Raw genomic sequence first — 20,340 nt, forward strand, 5'->3', positions numbered from 1 at the left:
CCCATCTGACACCTGCCAGAGCTCCCCTCAATCCCTCCCACGCTCGTGACGCCCCCAAACCTGCAGCTACCGGCGCTGGCCTCTTCACAAAGAAACATCTGCCCTGCCTCCTTACGCCGCTCCGTTCCTGCGTGCCGGGCTAACGTAAACTTTGCGTGTCGCCAACGCCCTCTCCTTGCCTACTTTGTTGACTCGACTCGACAAGTCCAAATCCAAACCAATACTCCATATTCACTCTTGATTGTTCCAGCTGCCATTTTGAGCCGCGTCAGATCTGGTGGTTGCGGACGGCGCTATGTGAAATGAGGCAGGGACCGACGTTGCAAGTGGCCTTGGCGTTACCATTACGACCGTCTGCAGTTTCGTGCCATTTCTGCGCTTGAGACAGTGTCCACGTTCATCGTCCGCAGTGGTCCTGGAGGAAGGATTGATGCGAGCCAATCCCAGCTTCTTACGAGAAGGGCGCACACGATTTGCTAGGGCGCAGTGACCTGGAAAGTTTGTTGACTCGTTTGTCAAATGGCAAGGGTGCGAGATCTACAATAGTCAGTGCCCATCAACGCCATCGAGCCTACTTTGTCCAGTATGAAAATCCATTTGCCCAAGTGCCAAAGGCAAAACGGCATAAACTCTTCAGACTTTAGGTGGCCTCCGTGAGCAACCCGAGCAACCTGCCTACAATCCACCTGAAGATGCGATTACTTTGTGAGCACGAAATCAACGAAGGACATTGGGCGCGCGCGGTAAAGGCTTGGTAACGGGTAGTTCGGCGCCAGAACTCTTCCAAAATTCGGTGGGCATTGTATCCGAGCATCCATCACGTAGAGCGTAGCGCGGGTCGTGCGAGGGTGTTGTTCATTCTTTGTATTCGTCCCGATCCATGGTCAGATTCGGTCGTAATTTTGGGTTCTATCGACGGATAGTCGCCGCTTGCCGTGTCAAGACCGGAACCCTCAACAATGAAAAAACCCAGGCACCGTCCTCATGAAATCGAAAAACGCCCTTAAACCTCAGCGATCTCCCTCAGACGACGGATGGTAGACCTCGTGGCAGCCGCGGCGGGAGTCCTAAAGGGTGAGTGCGTTAGCCCATGCTCCTCCTATACCCAGCCCATGGTGTGGTGCCGCCCGTTGGCGTACGTCTACTTACGAGACAGTGTAGGCACCACCGGCGATGGTCTTCTTGCAGGACTTGCAGTTCCAGATACCGACGGAGTGACGCTTGACGGTGACCTTTCCGCAGAAGGTGCAGGTGTAGCGGGCGTGTTGGGTGACTTCCATCTGCAAGGCATGAGCATCCTTCTTGAGACCTGGGGAGGCCGCAATTCCATACCTTCTTCACCTGCTTACGGAGCGAGGCACCGTAGCGGGTACCGTACTTTCCCGTGATGCCGACCTCTGCGCACCATGTCAGTATCAAATTCCAGGGCTCATCGAGGAAAACGCGAAGCGGGTAAAAGACGAGGGATCGGATCGGTGGAGGGCTGAATTTAGGGGCTTCGGGAGAGATTTCGAGGATTCTGGCGACATACTCTTGGTGCGCTTCGTCATCTTGGCGGTGTTGTGAAGATGCTGAGGTCGAGGGTGTAGAGTCGTCGCTGCTTGCGAGAGTTTTGGAGGCCAGCCCCGGTGTGCAGGGCAGCCCGCGTGTGGCCTCGCTAAGCTGCCCAACCAAAACCGACTAGCGCAAAACTGAGGTAAGCATACCAGATCAACCACTCGTCAGCACCGCATCAACTCAGATAATTCGTTACTAGACTATCTCGATTTTTCAAGATTAGGATCTATTCTTGCTTGAAATCTCCCCTTTTTCTGCGACTCGTCTCGTGCTTTGGTGCGCGGACAGCGCAACCTGTCAACCAACCTCGCCGAAATGCTGCCCTATGACGTTACCATTGCTTTTCTCGAATTGAGACAGCTGCAATGGCACACAATCTTTGCTCTCTTCGATGTTTCTGCGCAATTCTAAGAAGTCAACCAAGAGTGGCCCGGGCCTTGAGGTCTAACTTTTTACATCTGCTTGCACCGAACCTCGGCTGCTACCGTCGCTACTTCCACGTTCCGCTCTCCGCGCGTTTCACTGATAACTAATCCTGCCTAGCTGCTCGTTGTACTAGTGTCCAAATTTGATCTCTCCGCTTCATTTTCAAAGATTCTCTTCTCCACATAGCCAACATGTCTCGCACTTACGATCTGGTGCTTCTTGGAGCGACCGGGTATACGGGAAAGCTCACGGCCGAGCATATTGCGAGCGCTTTGCCAACTGACCTCAGGTGGGCGATTGCCGGACGCAACGAGAAAAAACTTGCTGCAATCGCAGAGGACTTGAAGAAGCAGAACCCTGACAGATCTCAGCCGGGTAAGATCTTCCACCTTCAAAAGTTTGTGTCCTGTACTAAATTCCTCAGGCATTGAGGTCGTGCAGCTTCAAAGAGGCGAGCTCGATACCCTGGCAAGAAAAACCAAGCTCATCATCAGCACTGTTGGCCCTTTTATGCACTACGGCACCCCAGTTGTAGAGGCCTGCGCTATCAATGGCACTCACTATGTCGACTGGTAAGTATCCTGTCCCCTATTCACGGCAATTGGTCTGATCCAACTAGCACGGGAGAAGTACCCTGGGTCAAAGAGATGATTGACAAGTACCACGAGACGGCCAGAGCCAATGGCGCCATTGTAAGTTGGAAATTTGTTTTCTGACTCATTGATGAATTCTGCTTTTCCCTTTTACAACATACATTCCGAAAGTCTCGTGTTTGGAGAAATTCGATGCCCGTATTTTGTCAGCTTCTTGCAACACAGAGTCCTTTTTCTATTGTAGTTCAGTCACACTTACATTGCTTTAGATGATCCCTCAATGCGGTGTCGACAGTGTTCCCGCCGACATCATATCATACGTCGTCGCTAGCCATATTTGTCGCAAGCTCAACGCGGGGACGTCTGAAGTCGTGACCAGTGCCAAAATCAAGGGTGTACCTTCAGGCGGCACACTGCTTACGATTCTGAGTCTGTTTGACCATTACAGTCTCTCCCAGATTACCAGCGCTTTGAAGCCTTTCGCTCTGTCTCCTGTTCAGCCACCTCCTACCAACTCCTCCCCCAAGTCAAGCCTATTCACGAAGGTCTTTGGCGTCAGGAGCGACCAAGACCTCGGCTTGCTCACCGACTGGGTTGGAGCAACGGTCGACACGGCTATTGTTCAGAGGAGCTGGGGCCTGTTGGACGGAGGCAAGCTGTACGGAGCCAACTTCAAATTCAGCGAGTGGATGGTTGCGAAGAGCACTTTCGCCGGATCCATGGTCCACTTCGCCATGGTGTTTGGAATGGCCATGCTCGCTCTGCCACCAGTCAGGTGGGCTTTGAAAAAGGTCGTCTATCAGCCCGGCGACGGACCTACGAGCGAGTGAGTGAACGCGCCCTGCACCTTATACTGTCTATCCCCACTGACCTCCTCACAGGGACACAAAGAATGACTTCGCGCAGTACAAGGCTGTCGGTATTGCTGACACTGACAAGCATGAGCGCGCAATCGCGCAATTTGGCTTCAAGGGAGGCTTGTACTATCTCACCGGCCTGACCATCGCCGAAGCCGCCATGGTCATTCTGAGCGGAAAGGAGACGGAAGCCAAAAAGCAGGGTGGAGGCATTCTGACACCTGCGACATTGGGCGATGAATACGTTCAGAGGCTTCGCGATGCCAACGTGAAGATTGACGTCAAGTTGATTTGATGGACTCGCTTTGGCAGTCCAGATCTCAGGAAGCTGAGTTGTACTTTTACCACGACAATTCCAACACAATCTGTTTCATTTCGTGTCGACATGAATTCAAAGCTTCGCCTTGACCTTACCGCTCTCCGCTTTCATCATCCTCTCAATCACCTCAATACCAGCCCTTGCAACTTCCTCATCCTGAGCCGGAGTTCCTGTGCTCACACCAATCGCTCCCAGAATCTGACCGCTCTCGTTCTTGACCGGCAGCCCTCCGCCAATCACCATGAACCGGCCACCATTGCTGTTCCAAATGCCGAAGCCCGCTCCGCCGGGCCAGACGGCCTCCTTGTACGTCGAGGTGGGGACGCGGTGGCCGGCGGCTGTGAAGGCCTTGTCCATCGCGATGCCAATGGACGTGAATTTGGCTCCGTCCATGCGCGAGAAGTGCAGCAGATGTGTGGCGCTGTCGACGACTGCAATGTTCATCGGGACGCGGATTTCGCGCGCTTTGGCTTCGCAGGCTTCGACTGCGGCACGCGCGGCGGCGAGCGTGAGGGTGGGGATGTGAGAGACGGCCGACATGGTTGTTTAGGGTGAGTATATTGATGATGTTTCGGAAGAGCTGGGAGAGGTTTCGAGGCGGCTGAGAGTTTAGGAATGGTGACGGGTTTGGTGGGTGCGGAGGTGTAGAAGGGACGGCTACATTGTGGTGATGTGCTGGGATGGTGAGCTATCTTGGGCGGAGCTGTGGAGCTATCGAGGACCCTTGTCCGAGGTTCCCGCTTTGCGCAACGACACCATCTCACATCCAACAAATTCCACATCGAGGGTACTCTCGTCAATTTGTGCTGTCGAAACAAGCGGACACACTCATTAGATTGGAGGAAGCTGTCCCACATTTGACCACATTCACTTCTCCTTGTCTGAGAAAATATCCGCAATCTTGACAACCTCGCACTCGGAGCCAAAACCACTTTCACGAATCCCCCGATACACTAAATGCCAACATCTTACGCTGATGGGCAATTGAAGCTGACGAAGAATGGGGGAATCCTCTTGGTACGAGTAAAGATTCTCAAGGATTGAGGGAATCATCCATCAATGCTCTGATTGTGCAAATGGACGTACGGAGCTGGCCTGTCTATTGAACTGGGAGACCAGAGTCCATCCGACGGAGCCAAATAGAGACTGCCAAATTATTCAGCCAATTATTTCCTTGATAGTTCACGGACGGAAAGAGCATAAAGCTAAATTTCCTTTCAGCTAGCGGAACCACATGTATGGTCAGAGTCTGCACTTCTACTCTCCAATCTACTGGAACGTCACCGGGCAGGCGACGAAAACTCGCGCAAGATACAACTCCACCATATTCTTCAACTTACATTGGCAGCATTATCATCCGTTGGCCGTCTTACCATTCTACACCCCCCATTCTTGAAACCCCACCCCCACCCTTGCGCAACCATCCAAAAAGAGATAAACTACGAGCATCCGCCAAACGGACGGATACAAAGTCAGCGCCTCGCTTCACCCCATTCATAAGAGCTCCGGCGGAATAAACGATAAAAGAAGCCGCTCCTACCGTCTCCTTGAAACAAGCTTCCGCAAAGCCGCATCCCATCTCTGTCAGCTACCAAACTACAAGTCCGAATAAGCTCGCCACGCAGAGACAGAACCATGCCAGGTCCAACCATTCCCGGTGCCCAAAGCACCAAAGGTCCTCGCATCGCCATCCTTAACAACATACCTTCGGCCCTCGTCACGACACCGACAGGCAACGACTCCTTCATCGCGGCGCTGAGCACGGCATGTCCGTCCGCGCACCTCGACTTCTTCGACCCCATCGACGCGCAAGAGTATCCGGCGGACTGCGGGGCGGACTACGACTTGATCATCTTGAGCGGCGGCACGGCCGACATCAATGCGCCGGAGCCATGGGTGCTCAAGATGCTGGATTTTGTGAGGGAGTGCGTAAGGAGGCGCGCGGAGACGGGAGGGAAGGGGGCCCCGAAGATGATGGGGTTTTGTTGGGGCCATCAGGCCGTGCATGTGGCGTTGGGGGGGCGCATGGAGATGAGGAGTGATGAGGAGGGGCCGGAGGTGAGTTTGCTCTTGTCTTTTTTGGGACGGCAAGGGGTGGTTTTTGGAGGAGTGGACTGGCTGAGTCTTCGCATTTGGCCTCAAAAGAAATACCAACTCCACGGCGGCACTCCAGCGCTTTCTGAGGTTGCTTGCTTGAACTCAGTCGTTTGTCAATTTGAATGCTTTCATGTACCCCAATTTTGGGCAGCAACAACTGGCATTGAACTTTGTTTCGTTGCTCACTGTCTGCGGTCTGCGCTGGAAAGAGCGAGGACCTAGCTGAATGGATGCTGACTTCTCGCAAAACATAGATGGGCGTAACAACAATAGGCCTGACTCCCGAGGGAACCTCATTCTTCGACTTTGCAGCCGAAAAGAAATCATTCGTGAGCACTTCTCACGTCTCCTACACGCCGCAACATACTTAACACCATCCAGGACATCCACGAATTCCACAAACGCCAAATCGCATCTCTCGCGCCCGGCTTCGTACCCCTGGCTGAGCAAAACCAGTGCACAATCTCCAACGACAACAGCATCCTGACTTTCCAAGGCCATCCCGAAATGAGCGCAAAGTTGGCACAGTCGTTTCTGGCCAATGCAAAGAGCTATACCAAAGATATGAGTGAGGATGATTTGAAGGAGACGGCGAAGAGAATGGAGAGAGAGCATGACGGTGCCGCGATTTTGCAACGGGTGTTGAGGTGGGTGGGTGAGGAGTAAGAGGAGTGAAATGAAAGACAAAGTATGTAAGAGGTGGAACTGGTGAAGGTCTGGATCAATAGCTTCGCTCTGTTGTTTGAATTGCCATTGATTCTTCCTTTTCGATACAGAAGCATTGAGGCATTGGCTTGCATCGACGAGGGAAGATTTCAGAAACACGATTCTATTTCACATCTTTGAGAGGAGTCAGTTGATCGTCTGGCTGGAATTAGATCGAACCCATTGCTCCGCTTCAATAATCACGACTAGAGACACTAGATAAAAAGCCAGTGGATCTTGAGAGGAGCGCGAAGAGGGAAAAAGCGTTGATTCTTCTGCCCACGGTAGATGAAGCTACAGTCTTACACCAGACCAGGTAGCTGAAATTTCTACTGATGCAAGAGAAAAGTGAACATGGCCGAAGCGTGCATGCAACAACGTTCTCTGCGACTCCCATGTAGAAACGCATGCAAGCTGACTTCCGATAGGACGTCAGGGACGTCAGAAGCCCATGTGCATAAAAGCAACCAGCTTTCCCAGATCCCAGAAGTCCGAAATGGCACTCCAGTTTCTCAACGTGTGTGCCACAAGAAAGAGATACCCATTCGTGGCCTCGGCGGACAAGAGCCGTCTCTATTTCCGCTCTATTCCCGCAAGCACCCCCTATCGCCCCCCTGACAAGGCCGATATGGGGGACGCGAAAAAGGAGTCGGACTCAAAGTTTCTATTCCCGTCACGGCGTCCGTTCCGTCGCTTGACGGAGTTCTTACGCAGGGCAACAGTTGCCGCTACATAAACGGTCTCGAGCGACGCAAGTGTGCGCACGTATTTATAGCGAGCCAGAACAAGGCCAGGGCGCACGACGAACACGGCATCTTAGACATGGACAAAATGAGAAGGTGCGCGTATACAGGATGGGGAAGGGCAAGGCTAAGCACAACGAAGTGGACCGACGGATGGCAGCGGAGGAGGGTACGGCTCGATCAAAGGGCAGGGCGCGTCGGTTCTCCTCTTTGCTCGTCGTCTCCAAAACCGAAATTCTCCAAAAGGCGAGTCAGGGTGTTTCTTCGGGTAGATCCACTCGGGGATACGAGTGCTGGGCGCTGGCTGGCCAGGGGAGGCTTCCTTGCGGAGAAACAAAACAAGCATTCTGCCCTGTCGCTGTCGGTTGCTTGGTACAAAGGGCGTTCAAGCTTTGACAAGAGATTCCACATCAAAATGTCTATTCGCTACAAGAAGGCGGTCTCCCGCCGGTGTGAATCAAAACAGCATGGCATCGTTATCGATGGCCGGCCACGGTCTTCGTTTACGCCGCCGCAGCCAGTCTCTCCTCCTCATTATTCGTCGTATTGCGGCAGCTGGCAGTGCGTCGTCTGCTGCGCCGGCTCCATCCGGCGCTGCCGGTGACGCCGGATCTGCAGGCGGTACGACTGGTGGCGGGCTGACGCTGCTGCTTGAGCTTCGACTGCCCAGTTTCAATCCTAGGAGGATGAACGCTCCGACAATTAGCAGGACCAGTAGCAGCATGGCTTTCCGTTTTACGCTTCTCCGCTGGTAATTTGTGGCCACTGTGAGCTCCTGATCCGCGCCCTTGACGTCTGCGGCCATGCGCTCCACGTTGTAATCGATGCGGTCCAGCATGCTGCCCTGATCGATAACCATGGCATTGAGATCTTGGAAAATGGATGCCAGCTCAATGATTCCCTGGGCTATGTCTTCTATTTCTCGTTCCCGTTGTGCTATCATGGCGTCATTGGAATTCGAACGAACGTGCGAGCGTTTTTGGGCGGTTTGCAAAAGTGTGGTGCGGGACAACGAGGTGTCTTCGTATGATTCTTGCATTGCAGGGTCTGTGTAGGGATTCGCGGGTGTCGGCGTAGAGGTGCGGGAGAGAGGGTTGGGCGAGCCAAAACCGCCAATGGCGCGGAGTTCTGTCAAAATGTTAGCGGAAGCTTTGCAACGGAGACGCGTTGACTTACTCTTCAGGTAGGCCGATTGCTTCTTTCGGAAGTTAGCGCTGGCGTCGCCTACTCGCGAAGCGAGCGAGACCTTGAGGTTCCGTGCCATTGTCTCCTCACCCTTGCTGAGACCGCTCTCCCTTTGCGCAGTCTCCTTCAACATGATGTCGATGCGCTTGATGGCGCGTTGGCAGGTCTGGAAGCCACGGGTAATGTCCTGGGTCAAGCGCTCAATCTCGCGCTCCTCCCGCGCCTTGACGTCCTCGTCATCAAAGCCAGGTAACACGTGCTTCTGATGTAGTTGATCCAGGCGTTTGATTTGTTTTGAAATCTCTCCAAGCTGCTCCGTCACCTCGTCCTGTACGTCGAGCCAGCGAGGTGGTAGGACATCCATTTCGATGACAGCATCGCCATTGTCGGAGGGGTCGTCAAAGGCACCAGCTGAGAGAAGGCCGCGGCGGTCATCGGAGTAGGGAGCGTTGTCGGCATAGCCGTTGGAGGAGGAAGTAGCATAGCGGGAGCGTTTGGCCGGGTGGTGCGAGTAGGACTGGCGGTAGGATATGAAGCTGGCGGCGGATTAGCTTGGATTCAGGTGCGCTGGCGGCGGACGGGGACGGGGACAAGGACGGACAGGTTGGTGCGGTCGCGCCACATGGCTCGCGGGGGAATTTAGGAGGACGCAATGGGGAAATGGAAATCAGCGCATCGAGGGCATGCTGGGGTTGCCGGTGGTGGTCGGGTTTACGAGTAGTAGGTAGTTCACATGTTGGAGCCTCAGGCGTGGAGGACACACCTCAGTGGTGCTCGGGCTGGCCTTGCGCAGGGCTGGCCGCCAAGCCTGGCACGGCCCACCGCCAAACACAGCGGACAGGCAGGGCAGGGCAGGTGCAGGTGCAGGTGGCAGCCAGGCCAGGCTCCCAGGCAGGCAGGAGGAAGCCGCCAGCTCGACATAACTGAACCTCTCGTTCTCACCCCCCTCTTCTACCATATCTTCCACCAACATCACCACCACCACATCCAACCTCGTCTCTCCTCTCTGCTTCGGCCCCCCCCACACGCTGCACGCCTAGCCCTTCACTCCTACCCGCTACCGAAAACAATGGTGCGTCTGCCTCTGCTCTGTCGCTGCCTCTGCGCACCCCACCACTTTGCTAACCCACCCACGACAAACAGGCTGACTCTCTCACCGAGGAGCAAGTCTCCGAGTTCAAGGAGGCATTCTCCCTCTTCGTAAGTCGCCCTCACCATCCCTTTGCTTGCACCCTGCTTCCTGAGCTCCCTCCACACCAGAAACCCCTTTACTGACTGTTGTTGCTGTCTACAGGACAAGGATGGCGATGGTACGTGGTGGCCTGAAAAACCGCAATCCTCCCCCTTTGCCCTCGCCCCGGCCATCACCACCGTCCTCAATGCCTTTGCGCTGCCCCTCTGCCCACCTCGCAGTTGCTGACGATGCACTGCGTCTACCCCGCCCCCACATTGCCACCATGGCCGAAACCAAACGCGTGAAACTGTCATGACCCGCGCATGCGACTGACAGGCGGCTATTTTAGGACAAATCACTACCAAGGAACTCGGCACCGTCATGCGCTCCCTGGGCCAGAACCCTAGTGAATCTGAGCTCCAGGACATGATCAACGAGGTCGACGCCGACAACAACGGCACCATTGACTTCCCCGGTACGCCACCGTTCCTGCCACGTTGAGTTGAACCACGCATTGATTTGGTCCCTCCAGAATTCCTCACCATGATGGCCCGCAAAATGAAGGACACGGACTCTGAGGAGGAGATTCGCGAGGCCTTCAAGGTCTTCGACCGCGATAACAACGGCTTCATCTCTGCCGCCGAGCTGCGCCACGTCATGACGTCGATTGGCGAGAAGCTGACCGACGACGAGGTTGACGAGATGATTCGGGAAGCCGACCAGGACGGTGACGGAAGAATCGACTGTGAGTAGCTCGTCTGCATGGGGAGCGGGGCACGATTGCTGACACTTTTTTCCAACCAGACAACGAGTTCGTCCAGCTCATGATGCAGAAATAAGCACGGCAGCCAGGGATGTGCCGCGCTACAACACTACCACGACTTGATGTTCTTTGGTGCAATGACGGCAGGGAACCTACCGGGCAGCCGGCTCCTGAAGCAAAATTGATAATCCCTTGACCCGACCTTTGCCAGTCTCCTTACCTTTGGGGCCGCGTTTCCATCAGATATCCTCTTCGAATCCTACTACAGCTGACTTGTCAGGATTTCCTTGTGTGATTTGAGGACTGCGTGCTTTGCTTTGCTTCTGCCGTTGCGACAATCCATACGCAGAGGCGCATCATCGCTGGTCGAGAATACAGCAAGACAGCAGCACATTGTTACGGCCTTCGATACGATGCACACTTGTCAGAAATAGAGAAATGAAATGTTGCATTGCCTGCATCATGGGGAATTGACAATTCGATCTCTGAGCCTGGGTGCCGACAGTTGTGGCATGCATTTGCTCGAATGGCCCACGTCACCAGGATGCGTAACCACATTTCCAAGACTTTCAATATGTCCTGTCTTTCGGCCCTTGAGACCTTGAATTTTGGATATTTCTGGGATGACATCATTCATACATTTTCCCCTTTTTTCTTTGGGTGTGCGACTGACACCAAGGCTCGGTCTGCCAGTGCTGTACCTGTGCGACAGTGGTACTGCCCTCGTGGTTCTTTGCCCACTCCAAGACAACAACCCTATATCTGATATTTTTTTCTTTCAACGACAGGTAATGCGGTCATCGCCGAATACTGCCGCTACAGGGTTTGAAAATACAAGTCGGCAGGCATGCTTTGTCCTGAAATGCTTTCGCGATGCGATGTGACCAAATCCGGCGGCAGATCAGCCTTCGTTCAAACAAAGGCTACTGCTACTCGATAAAACCCGTAAGACAATCCCTCTTTTTCCGCAGAACCAATTTTGCTCTCACACTCGCTCGTCAGATTCGCAAAGATGCCCCCAGCAGCTGTGAAGGACGTCTACGTTACCGCGCCACGCTTCGAAGAATTTGAGAGTTGCACTCACCAAGAATGGCTGGACGATTCTCCATCATCTCGCAAAGACAAGGCCTGGGTCGACTTCAAAAACTCTGTCAATGATGGAAACAGACACATTCCACGACGACTTGCACTCAGTCATTGGCACACCTTGGAAGACTTTCAATGGGTATCGCAGAACCTGCCAAACCTTCGCGAGCTCGACATTTCCGATGTACAGGACGGCGTATTGATCGACAGCACCAAGACCGACCCCTTGGACTTTTACACTTGGGAAGGGCTCCGCAACGGCGTCGATGGCGAGTTCTGGGCAAAAATTGAGAAACTCTGGGTGCGCCACTGGGGCTGCTTGGCCTTACAAAACTCGATATTCAGACACCCCTCCGCTGTCAACAAGTCTGCAGACCTCCTCAGCTATCGATCGCGAAGGGATGGTCTCGTCCGCGACTCGGTCTGCGATGTCACCACCGTCATAGCAGCTTGCACAAATCTCAAGGTCCTGAGTGTGAGAGGTCCGACTGTCGGGGGTGGATTGAACAAAGCATGGCATCCCAAAAAGTCTTGCATCGCAGAAGGCGGACACGCCCACTTCTGCACACTGGTAGAACGCCTGGAAGAACTGTTGTGGTTGGAAAAGCCGGTCCGCATTGAGGTGCTTGAGCTGCATCTGTCAGAGATTGGCTTGCTTCTGCCCATGCTGGCCAAGTACCACAAGTTGAAGGTCAAGATTTCTTTTGCGCCCTTTCTGGCAAGATATGCTGCTGGGCGACTCGAGGCAGATGTCTCCGATCCGGAGTTTGAGGAGTGGCCCAAGAAGTTTGGAACCAGACGTTCCGGAAATAGCTGCGCATGGTATGTCAAAGACTACGGCCCATTGGCTGGTCTGTCGAGTGAAGAAAAGGAAGAGCAACTCCACCAATGGCATGACTTTGCTCTGAGCCACTCTTTCAAAGAGTGCCCTTGGGCAAATCCGGGCCTGTCGGACAAACTGCACGCTGCGATGGTTCAGTTGCACAAAACTGGCGTAGAGGGCCCAGACAAGAACCAGCTGCTCAGACAACAATACTTCTTGATGAAGTATCACAGCTCTGGTCCTTTGACTCATCCACTTCTCGCTCTGATAGACGATCTCGAACGCCTCACGGAGACGCGGCACAATCCCCGCTACCAACTGATGACGGCCGACTCGGCAGAGGCATACAATAATGTCCCCATTAGCCCATTTACTTTTATTCGCCCGTGGACTACGATGCAGTCTGTGGAAGAAGTCGAAACGACGGCCCACACTTTCGACGCAGAAGGATCCATCTTCGGTGCCAAAGACATGGTATTCAATCCAGCGGAAGAATCGACCTCCATGGATGGTGACCCTTTCCAGCTGTGGAAAGGGCTGCAGAACTTGGTTCCCGGCTGGGCGCCGCTGTGGGACCTGGACTCGCTCATGTCAGTCGGATTTCCCATGAACGAGGGCATCAACGCACCGGACACGTCCGTTGTCGAAGCCATTGTGCGCGGCTTTCAGCAGCTCAAGCTCCACGATATCCCCATCCGCGTGATGCTTGGGCAGCGGAAAGCTGGCCCGGGCTTGTACTGGAACAACGACGACTTTCCACTTGAGACTCCGTTCAAGGGGTGGCTTCTATATCCTGTGAACATCAACTACAAGGATTTGAACTACGGTGGCCTCATGAACACGAAGTCGACGGTCAGCATCGCGGAGCTCGTCGATGAGCTCGTCATCCACTATCCGGACTGGACGGGCAGCGACCCGTCTCCCTCTTCCAACCACATCCTCACCGCAGACGAGCAGGCCATCCTGAACAAGCAATTCGAACACGAGGCGCGCGGCTGGCAGCGCTGGTGGCACTACCACGCGCTGAAATTGACGGCGCTGCGTACCCTCGAAATTCGCATGCCGCAGGCGTTCGACTGCTTCCACAGCAAGCGGCTGGCGCTCGTGCTGTTGGGCGGTGACGGAGGCCGTGACGACGGCACTGGAAGGGGGGAGTGGTTTTTGAGACACAATGTGATGGAGCAGGGGCGGAACACGCGCTTTGTCGTGAGGCGGTGGGAGAGGCACGGCGGAGACCGCTTCATGAGGTGGGATAAGAAGAAGACGGAGCAGACGGACGAGGTATTTGAGGGCATGGTGCCCGAGGACGAACTGTGGGCGCGCCTTGAAACCACGACAGGTCTGGACATGGAGAAGATCCTGGAGAAGGTCGAGATCCCCAAACTGAAGTCACGGGCTGAGGAGAGCGTCGAAAGCCGGTCGACCTCCTGGCAACCCCCAGCGGTCGTCCAAAGCATCGAGGAGGTGCCGCCGGCTGAGAGCACGTCAATCTCGCAAGTCCCAGCAGAAGCCGAAACGGAAAGCATAGACCTCGAAATGGAAGACACCGGCCATGATGCGGAGGAGTTGACCATCACCGACGACGCCATGAGACATCGCGCCATTTCGCCCTTCGATTCGTCTCTAAGCCAAGCGTCATCGGATTTCTCCGCAACGCCCTACGATGAGGAAGTTCACGGTAGATTGGCGACCCAGCCCTTTCAAAGCCTTGATCCAGCTGATGCTGCAGGCACCGCTTCAACTGGCAAGCCGAAGCCCCGAGCCCGGAGCAAGGTCAGGGGTAGGGAGAAGCGCAAGGCGGACGAGATGTCTGGGTCGAGGGAGTCGAGCCGCGAGAGGAGGTCCAAGAGACAGGCGAGCCAGGAGCCGGATGCGCCGCCGCCGATGCCGACGCAGCGCAGGAGATCCAAGATGGAGCGGGAGCTGGACTGGTCGTTGAGGAAATGAGGAGAGATTTTGTGATTGGTTCTGGCGGTGGGGTTGGGGGCATACGGCGTTGTGGAGATTTTGAATGGCTTCGAAAATCAAATGCAGATATACTGTTGGGTACATCTCAACCGTCCAGCTTGCTGCTGCGCGCTCCCAGTGCCTCAAAGTCAAAGCCCTCGCCCACCTCATCCCCTTTCTCTACCACCCACGTAGCCACTCCCATGTAATTCGCCCACCCACTTACCTCAACCGTCACCCCAACCTTCTCTCCCACGCCCACTTCCTCAACTGGCATCCCCACAAACCCGCCTTTCCCGCCCTCCGCCGCGCCAGACAAAAGGCTATGATATGTCCAGCGCTGTCCCATCTTTCTCTCCCCCTTGGCCACCGCCAACGCGACCCGCGCCTGCACGCCCGACCCCGTAGGACTGCGGTCGACCTGCTGATCCGCAAAGAAGCAAACCCCCGTGTCCGCGCCGTCGGCCACCGGCGCTGCGACACCGCGCCCGGGCTCCGTGACGAAGACCGAATACAGAAACTGCAGGTCTGCGGCATCTGGGTGGTGCAGGTAGCGCCGCGGCAGCTCTTCGTGCGCATTGAACGCCGCCTTGACATTGCGCGTCGCCTCGTTCAGCGCCGCCATGTCGGGCTTCTCCAACGACTTTGGGAATCCGAGCGCGGCCGCCGTCACGAACAGGTAGAAGGCCCCGCCGTACGCGACGTCGGCAGTGATGCTGGATTGGTCTTGCGGGAGAGCAGGCCAGCGCAGAGAGGGCGGGATGGGCACGGTGATGCTCGTCCCTGCCGCGAAGCTCGGCACGCTGAGGTAGTGGATCAGGCGCGAGGAGTCGCTGTCGGCGCGGAAGCCGCCGTGGGTGTTGGTGCGGACGGCGGGGACGGTGACGCGCACGATGCCGCAGGGGACGTGGAGGCGGACTTCGACTTGGCCTTTTGCTCCGATGTTGTTGCCGGCGGAGGAGGCGTCCGTCGAGAAGAATTGCAGCTCGCCGCGCTTGGGGAAGATGGTCTCCTCGTCGGCGGATGGGTCAGCATCACCAATGCTGGCGCAGCAGTCGACGAGCAGCCGTCCCAGGGCCAGCGTCGCGTGCCCGCACATGGTGCTGTAGCCCTCGTGCGTCAGGAACAGGGCGCCCATGTGCGCGGCGCCCGCGTCGACGTGCTCCGTGTGCGGCCGCAGCGCGGCGCCGTACATTTCATGGTGCCCTCGCGGCTCGTGGATGACGGACTTGCGGACGTTGTCGTGGTGCGCTTTGGCGGCGGCACGTTGTTCGAGGAGGGTGCCTCTTGGGGGAGGGGGAGCGTGAGCGATGGACGTTGGGGAAATGGGTAGGGGTTGGAGCTGTTGGATTGGGCATACGTGAGAGGTGGGAAGCCAGCGTAGATGATGCGGGTTGGCTCGCCCGTTGTGTGCATTTCAATTGTCTTGATTTCATGATGGATCGAGGCACGGAGGAAAGACGGGACGGCCATGTTGAGATTTTTTTTTTTTACTTCTTCTTCTGAAGAAAATGAAAGCAGGATGAAAGAGGACTTATGACTTGAAGACGATGGAAATGAAATGAAATGTAGGTTCTTAACGTCCGCTTTTCAATTGACGAAGAGGCGGATAACTTGTCTTTTCCGCGCCCTACAGCGGCACGCGATGCCAAACCAAGCTGTTGATCTGGTCGGACTCAGAACCTGTTTCTATAGCTCTTCTACCTGTGTGGCTCTCACTTGGAGTTGAGAGGCATACTTTCATTGAGAGCTCTCATGTGACTGAGATGAATTAGAGACGAAGAAGGACCTGGCAGCAGTCCCTGAGCGGCCGGGACTTTTCTCGGCGGTTCCTGTTGATACCTTCCGCGTTGAACTGCACGACAACAACGACTGCAGCGGGATCAACATGTCCTCTCCACCTTCAGCACAATGCTGCATCCCCGAAGTCACAAGGCAACCCGTCTCTGTCCCATGCAGCCGTCACTCTCGTCGGCTGGTCCATGCCAGGCCTGCTTCAAAAATTGTGTGCTGAGACTTTTGGCAGAGCCCGAGGACCCTCTCTCCGCTTGGGCACCAACCGCTCGTTGCGACAGAATTGCACGGATAACCAACCATCGATAGCCAATGGCGCAGAGCCTTGGCTCCTCATGGGTGTTTTGTTCGCAGGGCAGGTATGCCGGTTCGGCAGACGGACAGGCATCTGGCTCGGGCGGCGGGGACAACGGCTCAACGGCGAGCGGCTTTCCAGATGTGGAGGACGGGCCTTTTACCCATTTGCCATTACCTATGTGCCACTATTTGCCATGGTGGTGGACGCGAGGCGGCCGATTAGTGGATGGGTGAATCACCACGTCGAAAGATTTTTTTTCGCAGAGGTCCACGACAACCTGAGAGCTGCAGCAACATCTTTTTTCTGAAACGCGAAAGTGGACGGTGATATCACGACGAGGAAAAAAGTTCAAGGGCGCACAGCAAAATGGTCCATCACATCAGGCGAGGGAGCAAGGAAGCGGGGGAGGGGGACGCAGCCGTTGACGGACCCACTTGCGTCATGCGTACCCCTCTTGTCCAACGCTTCCTTGACATGTATCAAACACCGACGTGGACAGCACCGCTGGCCGTGGGTGCATGGTGTTTTGCCCATTTTGATTTTTCTTTTTCTTCGCGCCAAACTCCACCGCGTGCATCAAAGCAAACCGCCCTACCCATCGGACTATTCCCCGCCAAGCAGTCGGGCCATGCGAGTGGATCAAGACTGGCAACCAAACTGCTCAAAGATAGGAGGAAAGTGACACAAACCACTCAGAAATGTTGGATACGTGCCTACAGACCGAGTGCGACAGGTTGATGATAACCTCAAACGTTGTCGCAATCAAGACAGGCGGCAGAGTCTCTTCGTCCCGCTCCGCCGTATGACGGCACCCCGGAAGATCTGCACACTTGGGACGGGAAGCCAGCCCCAACCCTGCGCTGCGCACACTCCAACGCTTTGTCCAACCACCCACTGCATCGACCTCGACTCGGGAGGGCACTCAAAGATTATGTCTGTCCAGGTGCGCAGACTTTGTGTGACGGATCCATGGTCTCACGCTCTCTTGCCTCCCACAGACCACGATGTTGTGAAGAACCCCAAGTCATGTCGTTGCCGCTTAGCCAGCCAGCGAACTGCTGGCCAATACCTAGCGTGGAGCACGTCAAGCGGGAGCCAAAGCACGCTCTACAGAATCGATGAATGGACACCAGGTCGAAACCACTACGAGTCAACTCGCGTGTCGGTGAGAAAAACGAACCTACGGGACAATAGTCTCAGTCGCACAACAACTGCGAGGTAGACGCGTGAAATTCTGCCCTACCTATACCGCCAGTAGCTACCGGTCCAGCATCTCTCGATTCTCTGGCGTGTTTGCTATCTGGTGCAACAACCACAGCCGTCTTTCCCGCGCCGAGCGAGGCCGGATGGGTGGATGGATAACCAGGTTACATACGACATCCACCGACGACGACGCGACGAGCCAGAGCGCAAGCGAGCGAGCGGGCGGACGGGGGAGACGAGTGAGTGAGCGCAAGCGCCGGCATCGCGTGCCGAAGTCGTGCAATTATTGCCCCCCACGGCGCTTTCTGCTGTGCTCTGTGATAGCAGCAGTCAAGCGGCGGCTGGACTCCTTTGCGCTTGGGGAGTCATCAGCGGCGAGCAGCCAGCCGACTTGGCGACGACTTGTTTATCGACCGGTCAAGCCAGCCAGCCAGCGCGAGGGCGGGTCCGCGCAGCTGAGACGGAGAGGATAAAGGGAGGGGCAAGTCTTGCGATAGATGGACGCATTCAAAACTTGGTGGAGCCCGTTGAGCGTTGTAGGTGGGTAGCACCACCTGATAGCTCCACAGGCAGTTACCTAGGCAAGTGCTCCTCCTAGTTGCACGCGATCCGGCAACTACTCCAACGGACATTACAACCACCGTCAGGTAGCGTGCACGCAACGCTACCTAACTTCGCTAAAAACCCACGATATCTGCTAGTCGGCGGCAAGCCCAGCGTCGAAAGTCAGCCAAGCGGGAATCAAGGGTTGTTGTAGGGAGCGTGAGTTTCGTCTTTCTCCCACGTTGTCGGGTTAGCGATGTAGTCGGATGGTCTAGCTCGATGGGCCGCCGTCATCACATCGCTCCTCGTTCCTTCCGTCGTCCCGCACTACCCTAACGCTGAGGTAGGTGCTGATGCTGATGCACCTACCTCGCTTCCTCAGGGTGAGTGAGTGCTTTACGAGTGCCGCAGTCTCTCGGCCGACCACGGGCCCCTTGAGACGAGATACATATATCGCGCACCGGCCTGCGATCATCGAGCGTTGTTGACGAGAAGCTGGCTATCGTGGGTTGATGAATGGTTGCCGCCCGAGGTCTGTCGAACGACATCGATGGCGGGGATGGTTGGCGGCGCGGCGGCTAGGACAAGACGGGATAGGACAGGGCCCCATGAAGCTAACTATTTTGGGCAACCAGCGTCGTCTTGAACCACCAACCCATCCTCGCACCAATCGCATTCGCCTTTTGCGCCGTCGTGCACTGTGTTTATGTTTTTGGGTTCTGAGGGTTTGCCAAAAGCGCTTGACCACATACTTCAAAGTAGCCACCACCCACCCCGCCGTTGTTCGCGATTGGAACACCTTGATGGAAGCACCGGTGCCAGACGGACACGCCCGGATGCTTTTTTGGCGTCCCCATGTTTCCTTTGTGGGACCAAAAGAAGTGTTTCATCTTTGACCTCTCCACCATGGTGGTAAGTTGGCAAAAGAGGGAGGGAGAGAGTCATTGCAAAAAAGGTAAATGTTGCTGACCGGAAGCTTCCCGCTGCTGCCCGCGCGCCCCGCTGTCATGGTAGCTCACTTGCAGCAGCAGCAGCAGCATGCTGACTGACATCCGTTCGTCATCGTCTTTGGATTATCCAAGACATCACAGTGCGTGGCACTAAATTGGCCGCCGAGGAAAAGGTTTATGGGATCCGAGGTCTGCTCGTTCCCGCACCGTTCAAATCACCCAATCTATCTGCATGGCTACTGTACTCCTCGCCAAGTATCAAAGCACATTCCCATCCAACCGCGCGCCACGAGGTCTTCTGTCGGCGGCAACGTGGACGTGGGTGGCCTAGCCCTCACTAACCAGGCACTCCCACGCGCCTGTTGTTGGCGGCGGCCGCCGACGGCCATGCCTCGGACAAACGCGGGAAATGGATACCATGCCACGGAGAGAGAGAGTCTTCTCCCTCGGCGCCAGAGTAGCTGGCAGGCCGGTCGGCGCCGGGCCGGGGAACGCGGTGAGTTCGGCGCGACAGTCAGGTCCTGTCGCGAGAAAGAGTCATGGAGGTTTGTTGACGACGTCACTGCGTCACCAACCACCGCTGCGATAAGAGAGATGGAAAAGAAAAAACTTGCAAATGGTGACAGGGGGAGGGAGGGTGACGGGAGACTGGGGGAGAGACCACGAAAAGGACATTGAAAGACGTTGTGATAAGGAGGCGTTTGATCAATTGATTGATTAATTGATGAAGCTGCAGACACTTCCATCATTACCGATGTAGAGACGTGTGCATGCGTGCAGCGCGCCGGTGACTTCGCTTCTACGCACCACCTACGCAATCCGCCATGAGTGCTGCCACCCTATATATCTACTACTGCCTATCTTTACATTACAGGAGGTTATCTATCTATACATTATTTGAACAAGGACAGCCAGAAAGACAGGCTGCGGAGATGACGAGTAGTAAAGAAATTAGAAGTGAGGAAAAAAAGAAGAAAAAGACACCAGAATATGTACCGACGGCGACGGGCCCAAAAGACGTCAAGCCGCTGCCACAATTTAGAAATTACCCATGACCGGGAACGAGAGAAACCGCAGACGCCTCCGCCGCCGCCGCGAGTCCCGAGTCCCAAGGTCTGCCGACCACCGCCACGACGACCACTGGAAAGAAAAAAAAAAAAAAATAACAGAGCAGGAGAAAGACATGGGATGGAAAAGGAAGGAGGAAAGGAACAAAAAGCCTTACAAGGCTACCCACATATCCACCAACCAGGTTTGCAGCGACGCCAGGCCAGCGC

At 55.4% G+C, this 20,340-nt stretch overlaps 8 protein-coding genes across 8 annotated transcripts; 4 read left to right on the plus strand and 4 right to left on the minus strand.

Annotated features, from left to right (window-relative positions):
- Positions 1–1,003: 1,003 nt before the first annotated feature.
- Positions 1,004–1,550, minus strand: BKA78DRAFT_331433 (60S ribosomal protein eL43; the record flags this gene model as incomplete). The annotated part of the gene is made up of 4 exons (XM_066889878.1): positions 1,004–1,067; positions 1,150–1,280; positions 1,333–1,397; positions 1,532–1,550. The coding sequence occupies 4 exons, from the start codon at positions 1,548–1,550 to the stop codon at positions 1,004–1,006; spliced, it is 279 nt and encodes a 92-aa protein (XP_066744218.1).
- Positions 1,551–1,730: 180 nt separating this feature from the next.
- BKA78DRAFT_132976 (Saccharopine dehydrogenase-domain-containing protein) lies at positions 1,731–3,776 on the plus strand. Its single transcript, XM_066882631.1, has 5 exons — positions 1,731–2,358; positions 2,408–2,555; positions 2,603–2,675; positions 2,846–3,402; positions 3,458–3,776. Exons 1-5 carry the CDS (start codon positions 2,175–2,177, stop codon positions 3,726–3,728), a joined length of 1,233 nt encoding a protein of 410 aa, XP_066744219.1. The 5' UTR covers positions 1,731–2,174; the 3' UTR covers positions 3,729–3,776.
- On the minus strand, positions 3,777–4,463 carry BKA78DRAFT_132977 (uncharacterized protein). The gene has a single exon (XM_066882632.1). It carries the CDS (start codon positions 4,290–4,292, stop codon positions 3,825–3,827), a length of 468 nt encoding a protein of 155 aa, XP_066744220.1. The 5' UTR covers positions 4,293–4,463; the 3' UTR covers positions 3,777–3,824.
- A 924-nt stretch (positions 4,464–5,387) lies between these two features.
- Positions 5,388–6,760, plus strand: BKA78DRAFT_369952 (class I glutamine amidotransferase-like protein; the record flags this gene model as incomplete). The annotated part of the gene is made up of 3 exons (XM_066892669.1): positions 5,388–5,810; positions 6,104–6,178; positions 6,231–6,760. The coding sequence occupies 3 exons, from the start codon at positions 5,388–5,390 to the stop codon at positions 6,513–6,515; spliced, it is 783 nt and encodes a 260-aa protein (XP_066744221.1). The 3' UTR covers positions 6,516–6,760.
- A 994-nt stretch (positions 6,761–7,754) lies between these two features.
- Positions 7,755–9,106, minus strand: BKA78DRAFT_251463 (t-SNARE; the record flags this gene model as incomplete). The annotated part of the gene is made up of 3 exons (XM_066884658.1): positions 7,755–8,425; positions 8,474–9,018; positions 9,084–9,106. 3 exons carry the CDS (start codon positions 9,104–9,106, stop codon positions 7,755–7,757), a joined length of 1,239 nt encoding a protein of 412 aa, XP_066744222.1.
- A 264-nt stretch (positions 9,107–9,370) lies between these two features.
- On the plus strand, positions 9,371–10,720 carry BKA78DRAFT_132998 (calmodulin). The gene is made up of 6 exons (XM_066882633.1): positions 9,371–9,554; positions 9,626–9,682; positions 9,777–9,792; positions 10,006–10,131; positions 10,189–10,401; positions 10,461–10,720. The coding sequence occupies exons 1-6, from the start codon at positions 9,552–9,554 to the stop codon at positions 10,493–10,495; spliced, it is 450 nt and encodes a 149-aa protein (XP_066744223.1). The 5' UTR covers positions 9,371–9,551; the 3' UTR covers positions 10,496–10,720.
- Positions 10,721–11,308: 588 nt separating this feature from the next.
- Positions 11,309–14,328, plus strand: BKA78DRAFT_133000 (uncharacterized protein). Its single transcript, XM_066882634.1, has one exon. It carries the CDS (start codon positions 11,432–11,434, stop codon positions 14,273–14,275), a length of 2,844 nt encoding a protein of 947 aa, XP_066744224.1. The 5' UTR covers positions 11,309–11,431; the 3' UTR covers positions 14,276–14,328.
- Positions 14,329–14,381: 53 nt separating this feature from the next.
- On the minus strand, positions 14,382–15,748 carry BKA78DRAFT_379680 (uncharacterized protein; the record flags this gene model as incomplete). Its single annotated transcript, XM_066892947.1, has 2 exons — positions 14,382–15,561; positions 15,636–15,748. 2 exons carry the CDS (start codon positions 15,746–15,748, stop codon positions 14,382–14,384), a joined length of 1,293 nt encoding a protein of 430 aa, XP_066744225.1.
- Between the last annotated feature and the right edge of the window lie 4,592 nt (positions 15,749–20,340).

This window comes from Phyllosticta capitalensis, assembly GCF_038381095.1.
Source record: "Phyllosticta capitalensis strain CBS 128856 chromosome Unknown BKA78scaffold_5, whole genome shotgun sequence".
Classification (NCBI taxonomy): Eukaryota; Fungi; Ascomycota; class Dothideomycetes; order Botryosphaeriales; family Phyllostictaceae; genus Phyllosticta; species Phyllosticta capitalensis.